The 13959-nt window shown below is 34.7% G+C and overlaps 1 protein-coding gene and 1 non-coding gene across 2 annotated transcripts; one reads left to right on the forward strand and one right to left on the reverse strand.

Moving 5' to 3' along the window:
* Positions 1-1168: 1168 nt before the first annotated feature.
* On the forward strand, positions 1169-4043 carry LOC126700866 (uncharacterized). Its single transcript, XM_050399044.1, has 3 exons — positions 1169-3050; positions 3132-3809; positions 4033-4043. The coding sequence occupies exons 1-3, from the start codon at positions 1169-1171 to the stop codon at positions 4041-4043; spliced, it is 2571 nt and encodes an 856-aa protein (XP_050255001.1).
* Positions 1548-1656, reverse strand: LOC126701302 (small nucleolar RNA R71). The gene has a single exon (XR_007647283.1). It is a non-coding gene; the product is annotated as a small nucleolar RNA R71 (small nucleolar RNA).
* Positions 4044-13959: the final 9916 nt, after the last annotated feature.

The raw sequence follows: 13959 nt of genomic DNA on the forward strand, positions 1-13959 counted from the left end.
AGGATTCCTTGACCTATTTAAGGGCTCTATAGGGCAAAATTCAGGGAGGCTGAGGTTGAGGCTAGTGCTAGGGCTGAGGGCTGAATGTATAGAGAGTGCGGCTACTTCTTCGGTTTTCTTCCATGACAGTTAGTTTTATTTTATTTGTCTAGTTTAATGTTTAGTATTTTATTTTTGTGTTTTCTTTCAATTACTATGAGTAGCTAAATTTATAATTAGGGTTGAGGATGAAACCTTGTTAAGGATTATCAATAATATTTATGTGATTTGATTTTTCCAACAATAGTTGTTCTTTAATGATTTAAATTGTTCTTGCTTCATATTAATTGACTAAGATGAGATTCTAGATATGAGTTCAATCATGTTTTTCTCATGATTTAGGATTTATCTTAATTAATTGAATGCTTTGTTTATTAATTCTTAACTATAAAATTGGATATCATTTGTGATTTGTCTGTCAATGGATACAATTTATGATTTGATTTTTAGAATTTGATATATCTTGTGATTTGTTTGGTTACGGATACAGTTGATGATTTGGTTTTATACTTAAGAAGCGAAGAAGAACATGCTTTTGATTTTTAAAATAAGGATTTTAATGATGATATTTTCCATGATAGCAAGATTGATTTCTAGATTATCATGTAGTAAGTTGGGAAAAATTAATGATCATAAATATATGCTGATATGACTTACAAGGCGGATTCCAAAACCTTAATTCCTTTCTCTTGATTGTTTACATCTTTTTATTGCTTTATATCTTTGCTTAGTTTAATTATTTGCTTAGTTTATTTTATTGCAACCAACCAATTTTTATTTAAACTAGATTAGGATTAATTTGGTTAAGGTTTAATTAATTTTCCTACATTCATACAAGTCCCTGTGGGTTCGACCTCGTTCTTGTCCAACTATACTTCGGTACGGTTCGTACACTTGCGAGTACTTTAAAATTTCACAACAAGTTTTTGGCGCCGTTGCCGGGGACTTGGTTAGGAAAATAAATTAGGTCTTAAATGAATTTTTCCTTCTACTAGTTGTAGTTTTTTTTTTTTAAATAGAAAAAAAAAAAAAAAAAACAAAATTTTTTTTATTTCTTTGTGCTTGGTGTATGAGGACTTGGATACGTGATAAAGAAAATCGTCTTGTTAGTTTTGATTATTCATCCACAATGGGAGAAACAGGAGATGATTCAAAAACTCTTAGGGAGTTGTTCTCACCCATAACCACCAACCCTTCATCTTGCATAGTATTGCCTGCAACCACTGCTGCACATTTTGAGTTAAAGCCACAGATAATCCACCTTCTTCCTACTTTTCATGGATTGGATAGAGAAGATCCTTATATGCATGTGAAGGCTTTTCTTGAGATTTGTGCGACTTGTAAGTTTCAGAATTTCACTGATGACTCTATTCGCTTGCGTTTATTCCCTTTTTCCTTGAAGGATAAGGCAAAAGCATGGCTTAATTCTTTGTCACCTGGATCTATCACTTCATGGGAATTGTTGGTCACAAAATTCCTCTCTAAATTTTTCCCAATGGCCAAGACCAATGCTTTGAGGAGAGAAATTGCAGATTTTTATCAGGATGAACAAGAGAAATTTTATGAGAGTTGGGAGAGATTTAAGGACTTGATCTTAAAGTGTCCTCATCATGGTTTTGAAACATGGAGACTAGTACAATATTTTTATAATGGTTTGACTCAGACAAATCGTAACATGATTGAGTCCATGAATGGTGGTGGATTTTTGAGTCTTAGGGATGATGAGGCATACAAATTTCTTGAGAATCTGTCAGAAAGCTCACAACAATGGGATTTTTCCAATTGTAGAGAGAGATCTGCCCCTGCAATTAAGAAAGGAGGATTGTATGAAGTTAGTGAAGATTTAGACATAAAAGCTAGTTTGGACAATCTCACTCGTAAGGTTGAAGCTTTAGCTTTAGGTAGAGGGATGAATTCTGTCAATCAAATTCAAAGTGAAACATGCTCTATTTGTGCAAGTCCTATGCATACAACACAAATGTGTCCTTCCACAGTTGGTTACCCTGATTTTTATACTGAGCAAGCAAATGCATTGAATAATTATGGAAAACCACTTGCTAGTCCATTTTCAAAGACATACAATCCAAATTGGAGGAACCATCCTAATTTCTCATGGAGGCAAAATCAGCCTCCCACAAATGTAGGTGGACAACAAGTGCATCAACAAAGTCAATTTCGTCCACCTACTCAAGCATATCCTCCCATTCCTCAATCAACACCTCAGTTTGTAGCACCACCAAGACAACAACCATCTTTGGAGGAGCCTCTCAAAACTTTCATGCAATCAACTAGCCAAGCCATTCAAGAGATGAAAAGTTCCACCCATTTGAATACTCAAGCTATTTCAAAGTTGGAAAATCAAGTTGGCCAGTTAGCAACCCAAGTTGGAGAGAGGGAAAAAGGAAAGTTTCCTAGTCAACCTATACCTAACCCAAAAGGGCAGTATGCAATTAATGGTTCTTCTAGTTCTACTCATGCACATGAATCTGTTCAGTCTATTACTACCCTTAGGTCTGGTAAGCAAGTTGATAATCAAGTGAAAATGCCAGAAGTGGAGGATGGTGAAAATATTGTGTTAAAGGAAAAGGGAACTCATAGTTCACAAGATGATCATAGAGAAAAGAAGGGCAACTCAACCTTAATTCCAATTCAGGATCTTAGTTCTCCCCTTGATAGGAGGTTTGTTCCTAAAGCTCCATTCCCTCAAAGTTTAATCAGTCCTCAGAAAAGTGCACAATTTGGAGATATTTTAGAGGTTTTTAAGCAAGTGCAAATTAATATTCCATTTCTTGATGCAATTCAGCAAGTTCCTACTTATGCCAAGTTTCTAAAAGATCTTGTGACAATGAAGAGAAAGACAAATGTCCCTAAAAAGGCATTTTTGACCGAGCAAGTCAGTTCAATCATCCAGAATAAATATCCAGTGAAATGTAAGGACCCAGGATCCCCTACAATTTCATGCAGGATTGGGGATCATCTCATTGAGCGAGCTTTGCTAGATTTGGGGGCAAGTGTGAACCTAATGCCATATTCAGTATACTTACAGCTAGGTTTAGGGGAGTTGAAACCCACAACCATGACACTTTAATTAGCTGATAGGTCTGTGAAAATCCCTAGAGGTATTGTTGAGGATGTGCTGATTAAGGTGGATGCGTTCTATTTTCCTGTTGATTTTGTTGTGTTAGACACTAAGCCTGCTCTAAATGCCAGTACACAAATCCATGTCATTTTGGGTCACCCTTTCTTAGCCACATCCAATGCTTTGATCAATTGTCGGAGTGGTGTGATGAAGATTTCTTTTGGGAATATGACTGTTGAGCTTAATATTTTTGACATAAGTAAGCAAGTACTAGACAATGAGGATATATGTGAGGTTAACATGATTGGGAGCCTAGTCCATGATACTTTCCTACAATCAAGTTGTGAGGATCCCCCAAAGGCTTGCTTAACCCGTTTTGATTGCAATTTGGATACTGAAAAATCAATTGAGGAGGTCAATGCATTGTTGGATTCTGTTCCTCTCTTAAGTATTGATAGCTGGCAGCCAAAAGTGGTCCCTTTCCCACTTTCTTCATCCCCATTCCCATCTATTATAGAACCACCAAAGTTGGATGACTTTTGGGAACACCAGTTGATAAGTATACCTCAAGAGCATAAGGAAGCTATAGGTTGGAAAATTGTTGATATTAAGGATATTAGTCCCTTTGTGGTTATGCATAGAATTCACTTGGAAGAGATTGCTAAAGCTTCTCAACATGTTTTTGACCCAGGTAAGTTACAATATCATTGGACTAGTCCATTCATAATATGCATTATTTATCTCCATGGTGTTGTTGAGGTTTGGATGGTCCTGTTTATCAGGATTAATCTCCAGTTGTGTTAAATCTTTTTGCAAAAAAAAAAAAAAGAAAAAAAAAATTCTTGTTTATTTTCTAGTTTTAGATTAATCTTTGTGTTTATTTTCTTGTTTCATTTTATTTTCTTTTGTTCTAGCTGATATTTGACAGAAATTAAAATTTTTAACAATTAGTTTGATTAAGGTACTCTCCTTCTCCTTACCTTACTTTTCCTACTTGAGTTTCTCATGTTGCATATTCATATTTTGCTCTCTTTTCATTCAAGACATATATTTGAGAGTATCATTTTTAACATTAAGGGCAATGTTTGGTTTAGGTTTGGGGGGGATTTATATAGATTTCTATCATTTTGTTTTGTTTAGTTGTGTTAAAACAAAAAAAAAACAAAAAACTTTTGCCTAGCTTGAGGTCTATGTTTTGAGTTCATTATACTACTCTTGCTTAAAGAATTTCATTGCTTTCATGCTCAATTCATTGCACATGCACATAGCCACTCAGACACAACTTGTTGTTGAAGGATAAAAATGATTAGAAAATCTTGATGATAACAATGTGGAGACTATAACCCCTATGAGTTTTGAGCCAATCATTATTTTTGGAGGGTTATTTATAGATTAAAGTTCATTTGGAAGTACGTAACATGTTTCCCTTGTTGTAGTCTCATTGCTCTTTCTTTTGGCCAAGAAAAAATGATTTTATGCCACACTTGAATCTTTTGAAGTCATTGATGTTGAATGAACTATACTAGTCTTTGAGAGATGAGATTAGGCCATTTTTGTCTACTTTGAGCCATATATGTATTTTTCTTTTTTTTGATACAATATCGCTAGTCACCCCATTGAGCCTTTTAATTAGCCTTTCTTTCTTAAATCCCTTATCCATAGTGTTTCAAGATGGAATTCGATCAGTTTGTTTCAATGTGGTGGTTTGTGTGAGAATTCAAAGAAGAAAAAAAGATTCAAAAAAAAAACGGAAAAGTGTCAAAAAGAAGAAAATAAAAAGGGTTCTCATCAAATTTTGAGAAGTGAAATGTAAGGAAGGAGTACTGCTTTGAAGAAGAAGAGTTAAAAAAAAAAAAATTGTTGAATGGAAATTCCAAAAAGAGTTGACATTCCGACAAATCTTGAAAACACTTCTTATTATTTACCTTCACCCATTTTTATTTCATTCCCTTTGCTTTTACCTAACATTACGTCCTAATAAAGTCCTTATTTGATCTTGAAGATTGTGTAGTTCAGATATTGATATGACTGAGAAGAAAAAGGTGTGGTATGAATATTTTTGGCATCCTTTCATGAGACTACTTGTTCTTTCTTGATTAAGCGTTTTTCATGTGATTTATATGTGAGGTGTTTGATTTTGCTTACATTATTCCGCTCACATATATTGTTGAGAGTGTTACACCCCATTTCAGAGTGATTTCAATTGTTGAGTGATAACACCGGAAAGATTTGAGTTGAAACATACTTTCAAATAGAGATTCGAGTCAAGTTTATTCTAAAACTAAGAGTATGTTTTGGTTGGCTACCACTTTTCACTCACATTGAGTTTTGATGGCATGAGAAATTTCTTTAGCATATGTAGTGTTTTTGAACTTGAACTAATCCTCTTTGCAAAAGGCAATTGAAAAAAAAAAAAAAAAATCTTTGTTTTGTTTATTTATTTATTTTTTTAGTAATCATTCTCACGAGACTACAACTCGTCCACTAGTGTAAGCTAGGGGTTTAAAGGTTTGTTGCATACGCTAAATGCAATCGAAAATTCCAGCGAAAGTGGATTAGTTAGGATTTCCTTTTTCTTTGTTTTTTAATTTATTTGTTTTGTTTTACTCTTTATCTGTTTTGCTCGAGGACTAGCAAAATGTAGGTTTGGGGGTATTTGATGTGCATGAAATATATACAATAAAGTACTCACATATCTACATATTTAGCCTTACTTTTATGTTATTTTGTGACTAATTATATAATATATTTGTGTTGTAGGTAACAAGGGTTTTACATGCAAAGTGGGGCTAGGCCAATTGAATCAAGCCAACTTACATCCAGCCATGCATGAATTCAAGAAAAGACCAACCCAATTAAATTTAAGTCCAATTGGAGCAAGGAATCAAAGGAAATTTGCTCCAAATCCAAGTCCAATTCGGATTAGGATTCCAGACTACACATCAGTTAGTATTTTTGGCATAACTTTCGGCTCAAATGTCCAATCGAGATGATTCAAGTTGGGCTGGAACGTCAACTTAAAGGGATACAACTTTGTAGTTTACCAAAAGTCCAAATTCTGACGTTAAATGGGCCAAAATAGTCGGTTAAGTGAAGCCTAAAAATCTGGGATTTTCTCCAAACGAGAATTCAACTTGTAATAGGATTCCTTGACCTATTTAAGGGCTCTATAGGGCAAAATTCAGGGAGGCTGAGGTTGAGGCTAGTGCTAGGGCTGAGGGCTGAATGTATAGAGAGTGCGGCTACTTCTTCGGTTTTCTTCCATGACAGTTAGTTTTATTTTATTTGTCTAGTTTAATGTTTAGTATTTTATTTTTGTGTTTTCTTTCAATTACTATGAGTAGCTAAATTTATAATTAGGGTTGAGGATGAAACCTTGTTAAGGATTATCAATAATATTTATGTGATTTGATTTTTCCCACAATAGTTGTTCTTTAATGATTTAAATTGTTCTTGCTTCATATCAATTGACTAAGATGAGATTCTAGATATGAGTTCAATCATGTTTTTCTCATGATTTAGGATTTATCTTAATTAATTGAATGCTTGGTTTATTAATTCTTAACTATAAAATTGGATATAATTTGTGATTTGTCTGTCAATGGATACAATTTATGATTTGATTTTTAGAATTAGATATATCTTGTGATTTGTTTGGCTACGGATACAATTGATGATTTGGTTTTATACTTAAGAAGCGAAGAAGAACATGCTTTTGATTTTTAAAATAAGGATTTTAATGATGATATTTTCCATGATAGCAAGATTGATTTCTAGATTATCATGTAGTAAGTTGGGAAAAATTAATGATCATAAATATATGCTGATATGACTTACAAGGCGGATTCCAAAACCTTAATTCCTTTCTCTTGATTGTTTACATCTTTTTATTGCTTTATATCTTTGCTTAGTTTAATTATTTGCTTAATTTTATTATTTGCTTAGTTTATTTTATTGCAACCAACCAATTTTTATTTAAATTAGATTAGGATTAATTTGGTTAAGGTTTAATTAATTTTCCTACATTCATACAAGTCCCTGTGGGTTCGACCTGGTTCTTGTCCAACTATACTTCGGTACGGTTCGTACACTTGCGAGTACTTTAAAATTTCACAACAACTAGGACAAAAAGCCATGTATTTTGGTAGATTGTAACTAGGACCCAAAGCTATGTAACTTTTTAATTTTGCAGATATGTAAATTTTATTCAATTAATGATGAGAACAATTCAGTCATGTATTTAGTTTTTCTCATTTTTTGTATAAAAAAAAAATAAGTGGTGACTCCATTCCACTTACCCAAAAAGAGAGGTGCCTTAAGAGGTACCTGAATCTCTTTTTTGAAGGACACTTTCGTCAAGGTCTCTCACAAAATCGCCAAAATTATTAAGGTAGCACCTAGCTAGATTCAAAGTAATAACCAAAATTTACGGCTTGGTTACACATATTTTTTTTTTTTTTGGATAGATAGAATGGATAGGCATTTATTGCAGCATGCCTACAATGGTATGAGCTATCAAAGCGTCTAAAATGGGAACTAATGATTTGGTCATTGTTTGTTTGTTTAGACCCCTTAAAACAGATTGTTTAACCAAATATATTAGACAGGTGATTACTTAAATTAATTATGAGATCTAGGCTAGTGAAAGATCGTGTCATGCAAACAGCGGAAAAGTATATAACACACAGATATGATCACCTATGAAAACCAATGAAATGAACCATTTCAAGGTAAAAACCTACGGAGGATTTGACCTAGTTATCCTCAAGGTAAACTGTTTGTTTTTAGACCCCTTAAAACACAACCAGATTAACCTAGTTAGTCAAATTATGCAAATCTAGGTTAACACAAATATCATATCATTGCAAAATACGGAAAAGAAAGAACACAACGACATGATAACCCAAGAAAACCAAACTAGTAAAAAACATGTGGAAGATTTAACCTAGCTATCCTCAAGGTAAAAATAAATCCACTATGAAAGAATTGAAATTTACACAATAGTAACTTAGACCACTAACATCCTATTGCTACCTCGAGTAGGAAACTTACTATCACGACCTCATGATAGCTCCGAGTCCACGGACTACTTCTTTCTTGGATTCCCAGCAAGTAAAAGCACACCCGCTTGTGTATCTTTAATGTTTGTTTTTAGACCCCTAAGTGAGTGTGAAGGCAACCACCTCTTGATCTCACAAAAGATTCACAGACACAGTATAAGGAGTAACCAAAAACGTGGATAGGGTTTTCCCTTTTATACTTAAAACAAAACATAAAACCCTACATGTCAAACGAGCTTGGGCTGAGCTGGAAAACTCTGCAGAGAAACAATCTGCACGAGTTTCGATCGATCGAGCCAGGTAGATTTACACAGTAAATCCTGCAGAACACTCGATTCCAACATTACATATAAACACACTTTGAGCAAGTCTAAAACAAAGACTAAAACGTTTTGATCATGGTTTGCCAACATTACAAATTGAAGTTCTAATACATTTAACCTAAATTCTTATAACCCAACAAACTCCCCCTTTGCCAATCCGTGACAAAACACAAACTTAAACAAAATGTTCAAAGTTACATAAAAACAGCCCAATACAAAAATATTGCACAACACAACAAATTCAACCAAACTACCATCTATCAGTTGCAAGTGTAGACAGCAACATAACTGAATCAACCAGTATATTTCTTGAAACACTCAACAAACGCATAAACACATGTGTGGAAAATACAAGTAAAACAAAAATAACTTCTTGATTTCAAATAACACAAAATAAAGACATATATCATGAATAACCTCATAAATATAAATCAATAAGCAATGTGAAACAAGAAACATATACAAATCAAAGTATCTCCCCCTATCATGGATAACCCAACCAAAACCAAAAAAAAAAAAAAAAAAAAAAAAAAAAAAAAAAAAAAACAACATGAGCCAAAAATGTAAATACATGATGAAGGACCTAGATACAATCTAATAGCTCCACAAGCTCCAGAAAACCAAAAAATCTCCCACTAACTACACAAACCCTCTACAAATGTACTCCCCCTTTTTGTGATGGAATGCCAAAGGGCAATCATAATCCATCATCAAAAGGAGGCGGCGGAGGTGATCGTCTCAAATGCTCTAGATCCGCTCGCAAAGCATGAAGCTCATTAAGCATGTCCACCAAAATTTGACCATGAGCAGCCTAAACGGTCACGACAGTCTCCAACATATGTCGAATGTTTGAATCATCCGAGGTAGGAGGTGGAGGAACATCAGCAGCAGCAGCAGGATCAACAGACTCCTCAGCCATAGTATCACTTGTAGAAGAGGGAGAAGAAGGAGGTGCGACACCAGAAGTCTCTACCTTAGGGCATTTAGAGCTAGCTCTCAACTAAGCAACCCTCTGCCTAAGAAAAGTGGCACCTATGGGAGCTATGATATGGACAGGCTCAAATGCTGGAAACATAACTAAACCAAGATGCAAAAGAATCTAGTGAATAAAAAGGGGGAAGAACAAAGCATGAACAGAAGAACTACTCCTATGAACCTCAATCAAAGAGTGAACGAAAACATGAGGAAAGCTAATAGGAGCATCAATAACAAGAGCATACAAAAATGCACAACGCTTCAAAGGAATGGTGTGCAAATGAGAGATAGGCCAAAAAGAATGACAAGCAATCCTAAAGAAAAGATAATGAATCTCAGTGAGCTCAACAATAGTGATCCGAGGATTAGAATCCCACTGGATAGAAGACTCAGTGATATAAGACATGATGTTGTCCAGGGGAGGAGACTCATCATAAGGGTAGATAAGATGCTGGACCACTGGCACCCCAAGAGCATCAACCACTACCGAAGGGGTACTGGTGTACCCTACACCCCATACCCAACTCCCCACTATAGTGTTGGCATCATAGGAATGGACAGAGAGGTTCGTATAGAACTCTCTAATCAAGGAAGCCGGAGGAGGATGAGAAATATCCAATAAAGGTAACCAGCCCCTACGCTTAAAGTTACACCTAATCTTAGGATCTAGCTCATCTAATAGAACTTTTCTCTCAGCCTAAATGTTTCTCTTAAGGTTAAGCTTCTCATAGGCTTCTTGGTTTTTCTCACTCAAGAACCGCTCATGATCAAATGTGGGGGAAGGAGTAGAAGTGGAGGTCCTATTGGCTCCAGTCTTCCTAGGCATGATGCTAAGGAAAGGATAACACAAACAGAAAAGAACCAAAGAAAAACAAGAAAAACCAAGGGCATACTGCATGTTAGCACAAAACAATATAGAAAATAACAATCTATATGATGCATGAACAATATAATCAAATGATGCATGCCCTAATGCAGTGAGAGATAGTTCAATTTAGCTTTAAAATCACAAAATTGTCTTGAGCATAGAGGTTATAACAAAAACCCCAAAATTTGAAAAACCACTTGTTCAATTTTTAAAGAAATTGACCAATTGATCATTAAACAATATAAATAACACATACTAATGATCATATGAATCAATTCAACAAGCCAATTTCATCAATTTAAACCTAATTGAACAAAATTCCCGATTCAGGTATATTCAAGCCCTAGAATTTTCAATTTCTCACAAATCACCAAATTGATCAAATTAAACCATCAAGAATAGTTATATAGCATCTTATAAAAAAAACCCATTGATTAATTTTAAGAAAAATAGCTTGAATCCTCAAAAATCCCAAAAATCCATTGGTTCAAAATTTTCCCAAAATACATGATTTAATGCATGAAACAAGAAAATAAATGCAAAAGGAAGGGTAAAAAGGTCTTACCGGCCTTAGAGGAGAAAAACCTTGCAAACGTTTCGAAGGAAAATGACAAAAAATTGCTTTGGTAGCCTTGACCGATCGAATAGAGAGAGAAGAGCTTTTTGAAATAGTTTGAAAGTGACAAAACATGTGAGAAAACAAAAGTTTTAAAAAACTCTCTATACGACTTTCGACATATCGAAAAATAGGTTTGATCAATCGAAACACACAGAGTCAAGCCAAAATTTTTAATCGCAATTTCGATCAGCTGAGAAACAAGTTTGATCGATCGAAATTCTGGAAAAACCAATTTTTTGAAAAACAAGCAATTTTATGCAGAAACTCCTCAAAGCACAGTATTTTATGAATAAAATGCATGAGTATGAGATGAAATGCTTTTCAAAAACACTTTTTTTGAACCCAGTTTTCCCAAAATTAAAATTTTCAAACAATTCTCCTTAAATACTCGAGCTTCATACACATTTTGCATAAAATTCAAGGAATTTTCAAACATGGTTGGCCAAACCAAAATCGCACACAATAACATGTACAAAGTTTAACAAAGTGTAACTTGTGTAGTGTCTGCAACTAGCAAAAGCTTGAGATACATGTGAGGTGATATGTAAATAGAAATCAATCACAATTTCTACAAAATTCATCACATAATATTGATAGAGACTATCACCTTAAGAGTTACATCATATAACTCTCACATCACCTAAAATAAAAGCTTGCAATCATGTAAGTTTCTTGATTTGCCTCATAATGTACACACCAATTTTATTTGATCAGAAACTTATTAAAGTAGTTGGGATAATGTACACACCAATTTTATTTGATTGTGAAGGTATTAAAGCCCAATAATGTACACACCAATTTTAGCATTTAAATCGAGGCTACACCTTATGTTCTTTTTATGCATGAGCTACACTTTTTCGGGCACAAAATCTTATGATACGCACTAACATGTTCATGATTGGCTAGTAAACAGTGGTGAGATGGTTATTTATTCCTTTCTCAATAAGTTCAAGTCCGACAATCAAAGACATGTGACTTCAATATTAAGATCATGTGATCAAAAACTATAAACATCTTCCCACACAATATGTACTACAAAGTTTCAACTAGTAAACTGCAATAAATAAGCTCATCCAAGCTAAACAAAGTACATAAACATGTTATGTAAAAATAAATTGGCCAATCTTGATTTCAAATCCAAGAAAAAATAATGCAAAACATAGTTTGTTTCCTTTTCCTTTTTTTTTTTAAAAAAAAAAAAATTGAAAAGAAGAAACAAACACAATTCTAAAATGAAATGCATGAATGTTATGCAATGCAAATCCTAGAAACAAAGAAAACAAAAACCAACAAAAAAAATGGTCACAAAGAGTAGAGCAAAGAAGCACAAGGACCATGTCACAAACACTCAATTGGATGGAGCCTTTTGCATCCAAAACATTTTAGATGCATCTCGAGCATTGGAGTTCTTATTCACAATAGAATTCTGAGGAACTCCAGGATTGGAATAAAGGTTTAAAGCCTTTACCAACTCACCAATAAGTACCATAGGATCTTGTACTTGAGGCACAGATACTTTTGGTTTATTTGCTTGCTTAGTAGCTTGCAACTTGAAACTGTTTGGATGAATGTCCATGCCCGTTGCATTCGAAACAAGTGACATCTTGTGTAGATTGGGATTCTTTTCCATCTTTCTTTTTGAATTCCCTTTTTTCCCTTCCTGAACTTTGGAATTTTCCTTTATCACCAAATTTGCCATTATTTTTGAATTTCGAGAATTTTCGAAAATTTTTTACAAGGTATGCAACATCTTTGTCAACCACATCTTCTACCGATGAGTCATGGTCTTCCACCTTCTCATTAATGGTCTTAAGAGCAAGAGATTTACTCTTCCGCTAATTGGGCAGCGACATCTCATAAGTCTTAAGGAGAACCAACTAGCTCCTGGACTTTGATGTCATCAAGGTCCTTGCTCTCTTCAATCGCTGTCACTTTAGCACGAAAACTTTCCGGCAATGATCGAAGGATTTTCCTTACAATTTTAGAATCCTCCGTTTTCTCTCCCAAATAGAACTTGCTTATAATCACCTCATTCAGCTTACTATAGAAAGAGTCAAAGGACTCATCCTTACTCATTTTTAACTCCTCAAACCGAGTGGTTAGCATCTACAGCTTGGTGTCTTTTACTTTCTTCGTGCCTTCATAAGTGGTCTCCAATATCTCCCATGCTTCTTTAGCAACAGTAATGTGAGAGATCTTGTGAAATTCATCTGGAGACACACCACAGAAAATAGCATTTAGTGCTTTACTGTTAGTATTAGATGCAGCGAGTGCTGCCTTATCCCATGTGAATTTGGCTTCCTCAGGCCTGGTCCAACCTATATCAACAGCATCCAAAACTGATTCATCAATGGAACATAGAAATGCTCTCATGCGAACCTTCCAAAAAGCATAATTACTACCATCAAAATATGGTGGTACATTTAGAGATTGAGACCGATCCATCCCAATAAGGAGTCAAGGATCACACTATGGTAATCAAACCACTAAAAGTGTACCCACTCTAATACCAATTAAAATTTCAAATAGTGTAAAAACACCCTTGAACGTTTAGACCCCCAATTTACAAATTAACCAATTCAAGATTTATGTCAAACAACCAGTGTGCGAAAAATGAACACAAGCTATAATATAGAATTGGAAAACTATCTAAGCCAAATTAAAATCACAACCCACAGCAGATAATAAAAGGCAAAGATAAAAGGGAAGGAAGATGCAAACACAAAGACAACACGCGATGTGTTATCGAAGAGGAAACCGAAACTCTCGACGTAAAACCTCTCCGCCGCCCTCCAAGCGGTAAACAATCCACTAGAAAATGTAGTTGGGATACATGGATAGCAATAGACTCTCCAAACCTAATCTACCCAGTGCACCTAAGCTCTCCAAGCTTCTTGCTCCAACGAGGTTGCGCCGAACCCTTTTCTTTTCTAGCTTCCCGGATTCCGCTACTAGACCATAGCATCAACCAATGTAGATTGGTTCCTTCCTAACTG

The sequence above is a fragment of the Quercus robur genome, chromosome 9 (assembly GCF_932294415.1).
Source record: "Quercus robur chromosome 9, dhQueRobu3.1, whole genome shotgun sequence".
NCBI classification, from domain to species: domain Eukaryota; kingdom Viridiplantae; phylum Streptophyta; class Magnoliopsida; order Fagales; family Fagaceae; genus Quercus; species Quercus robur.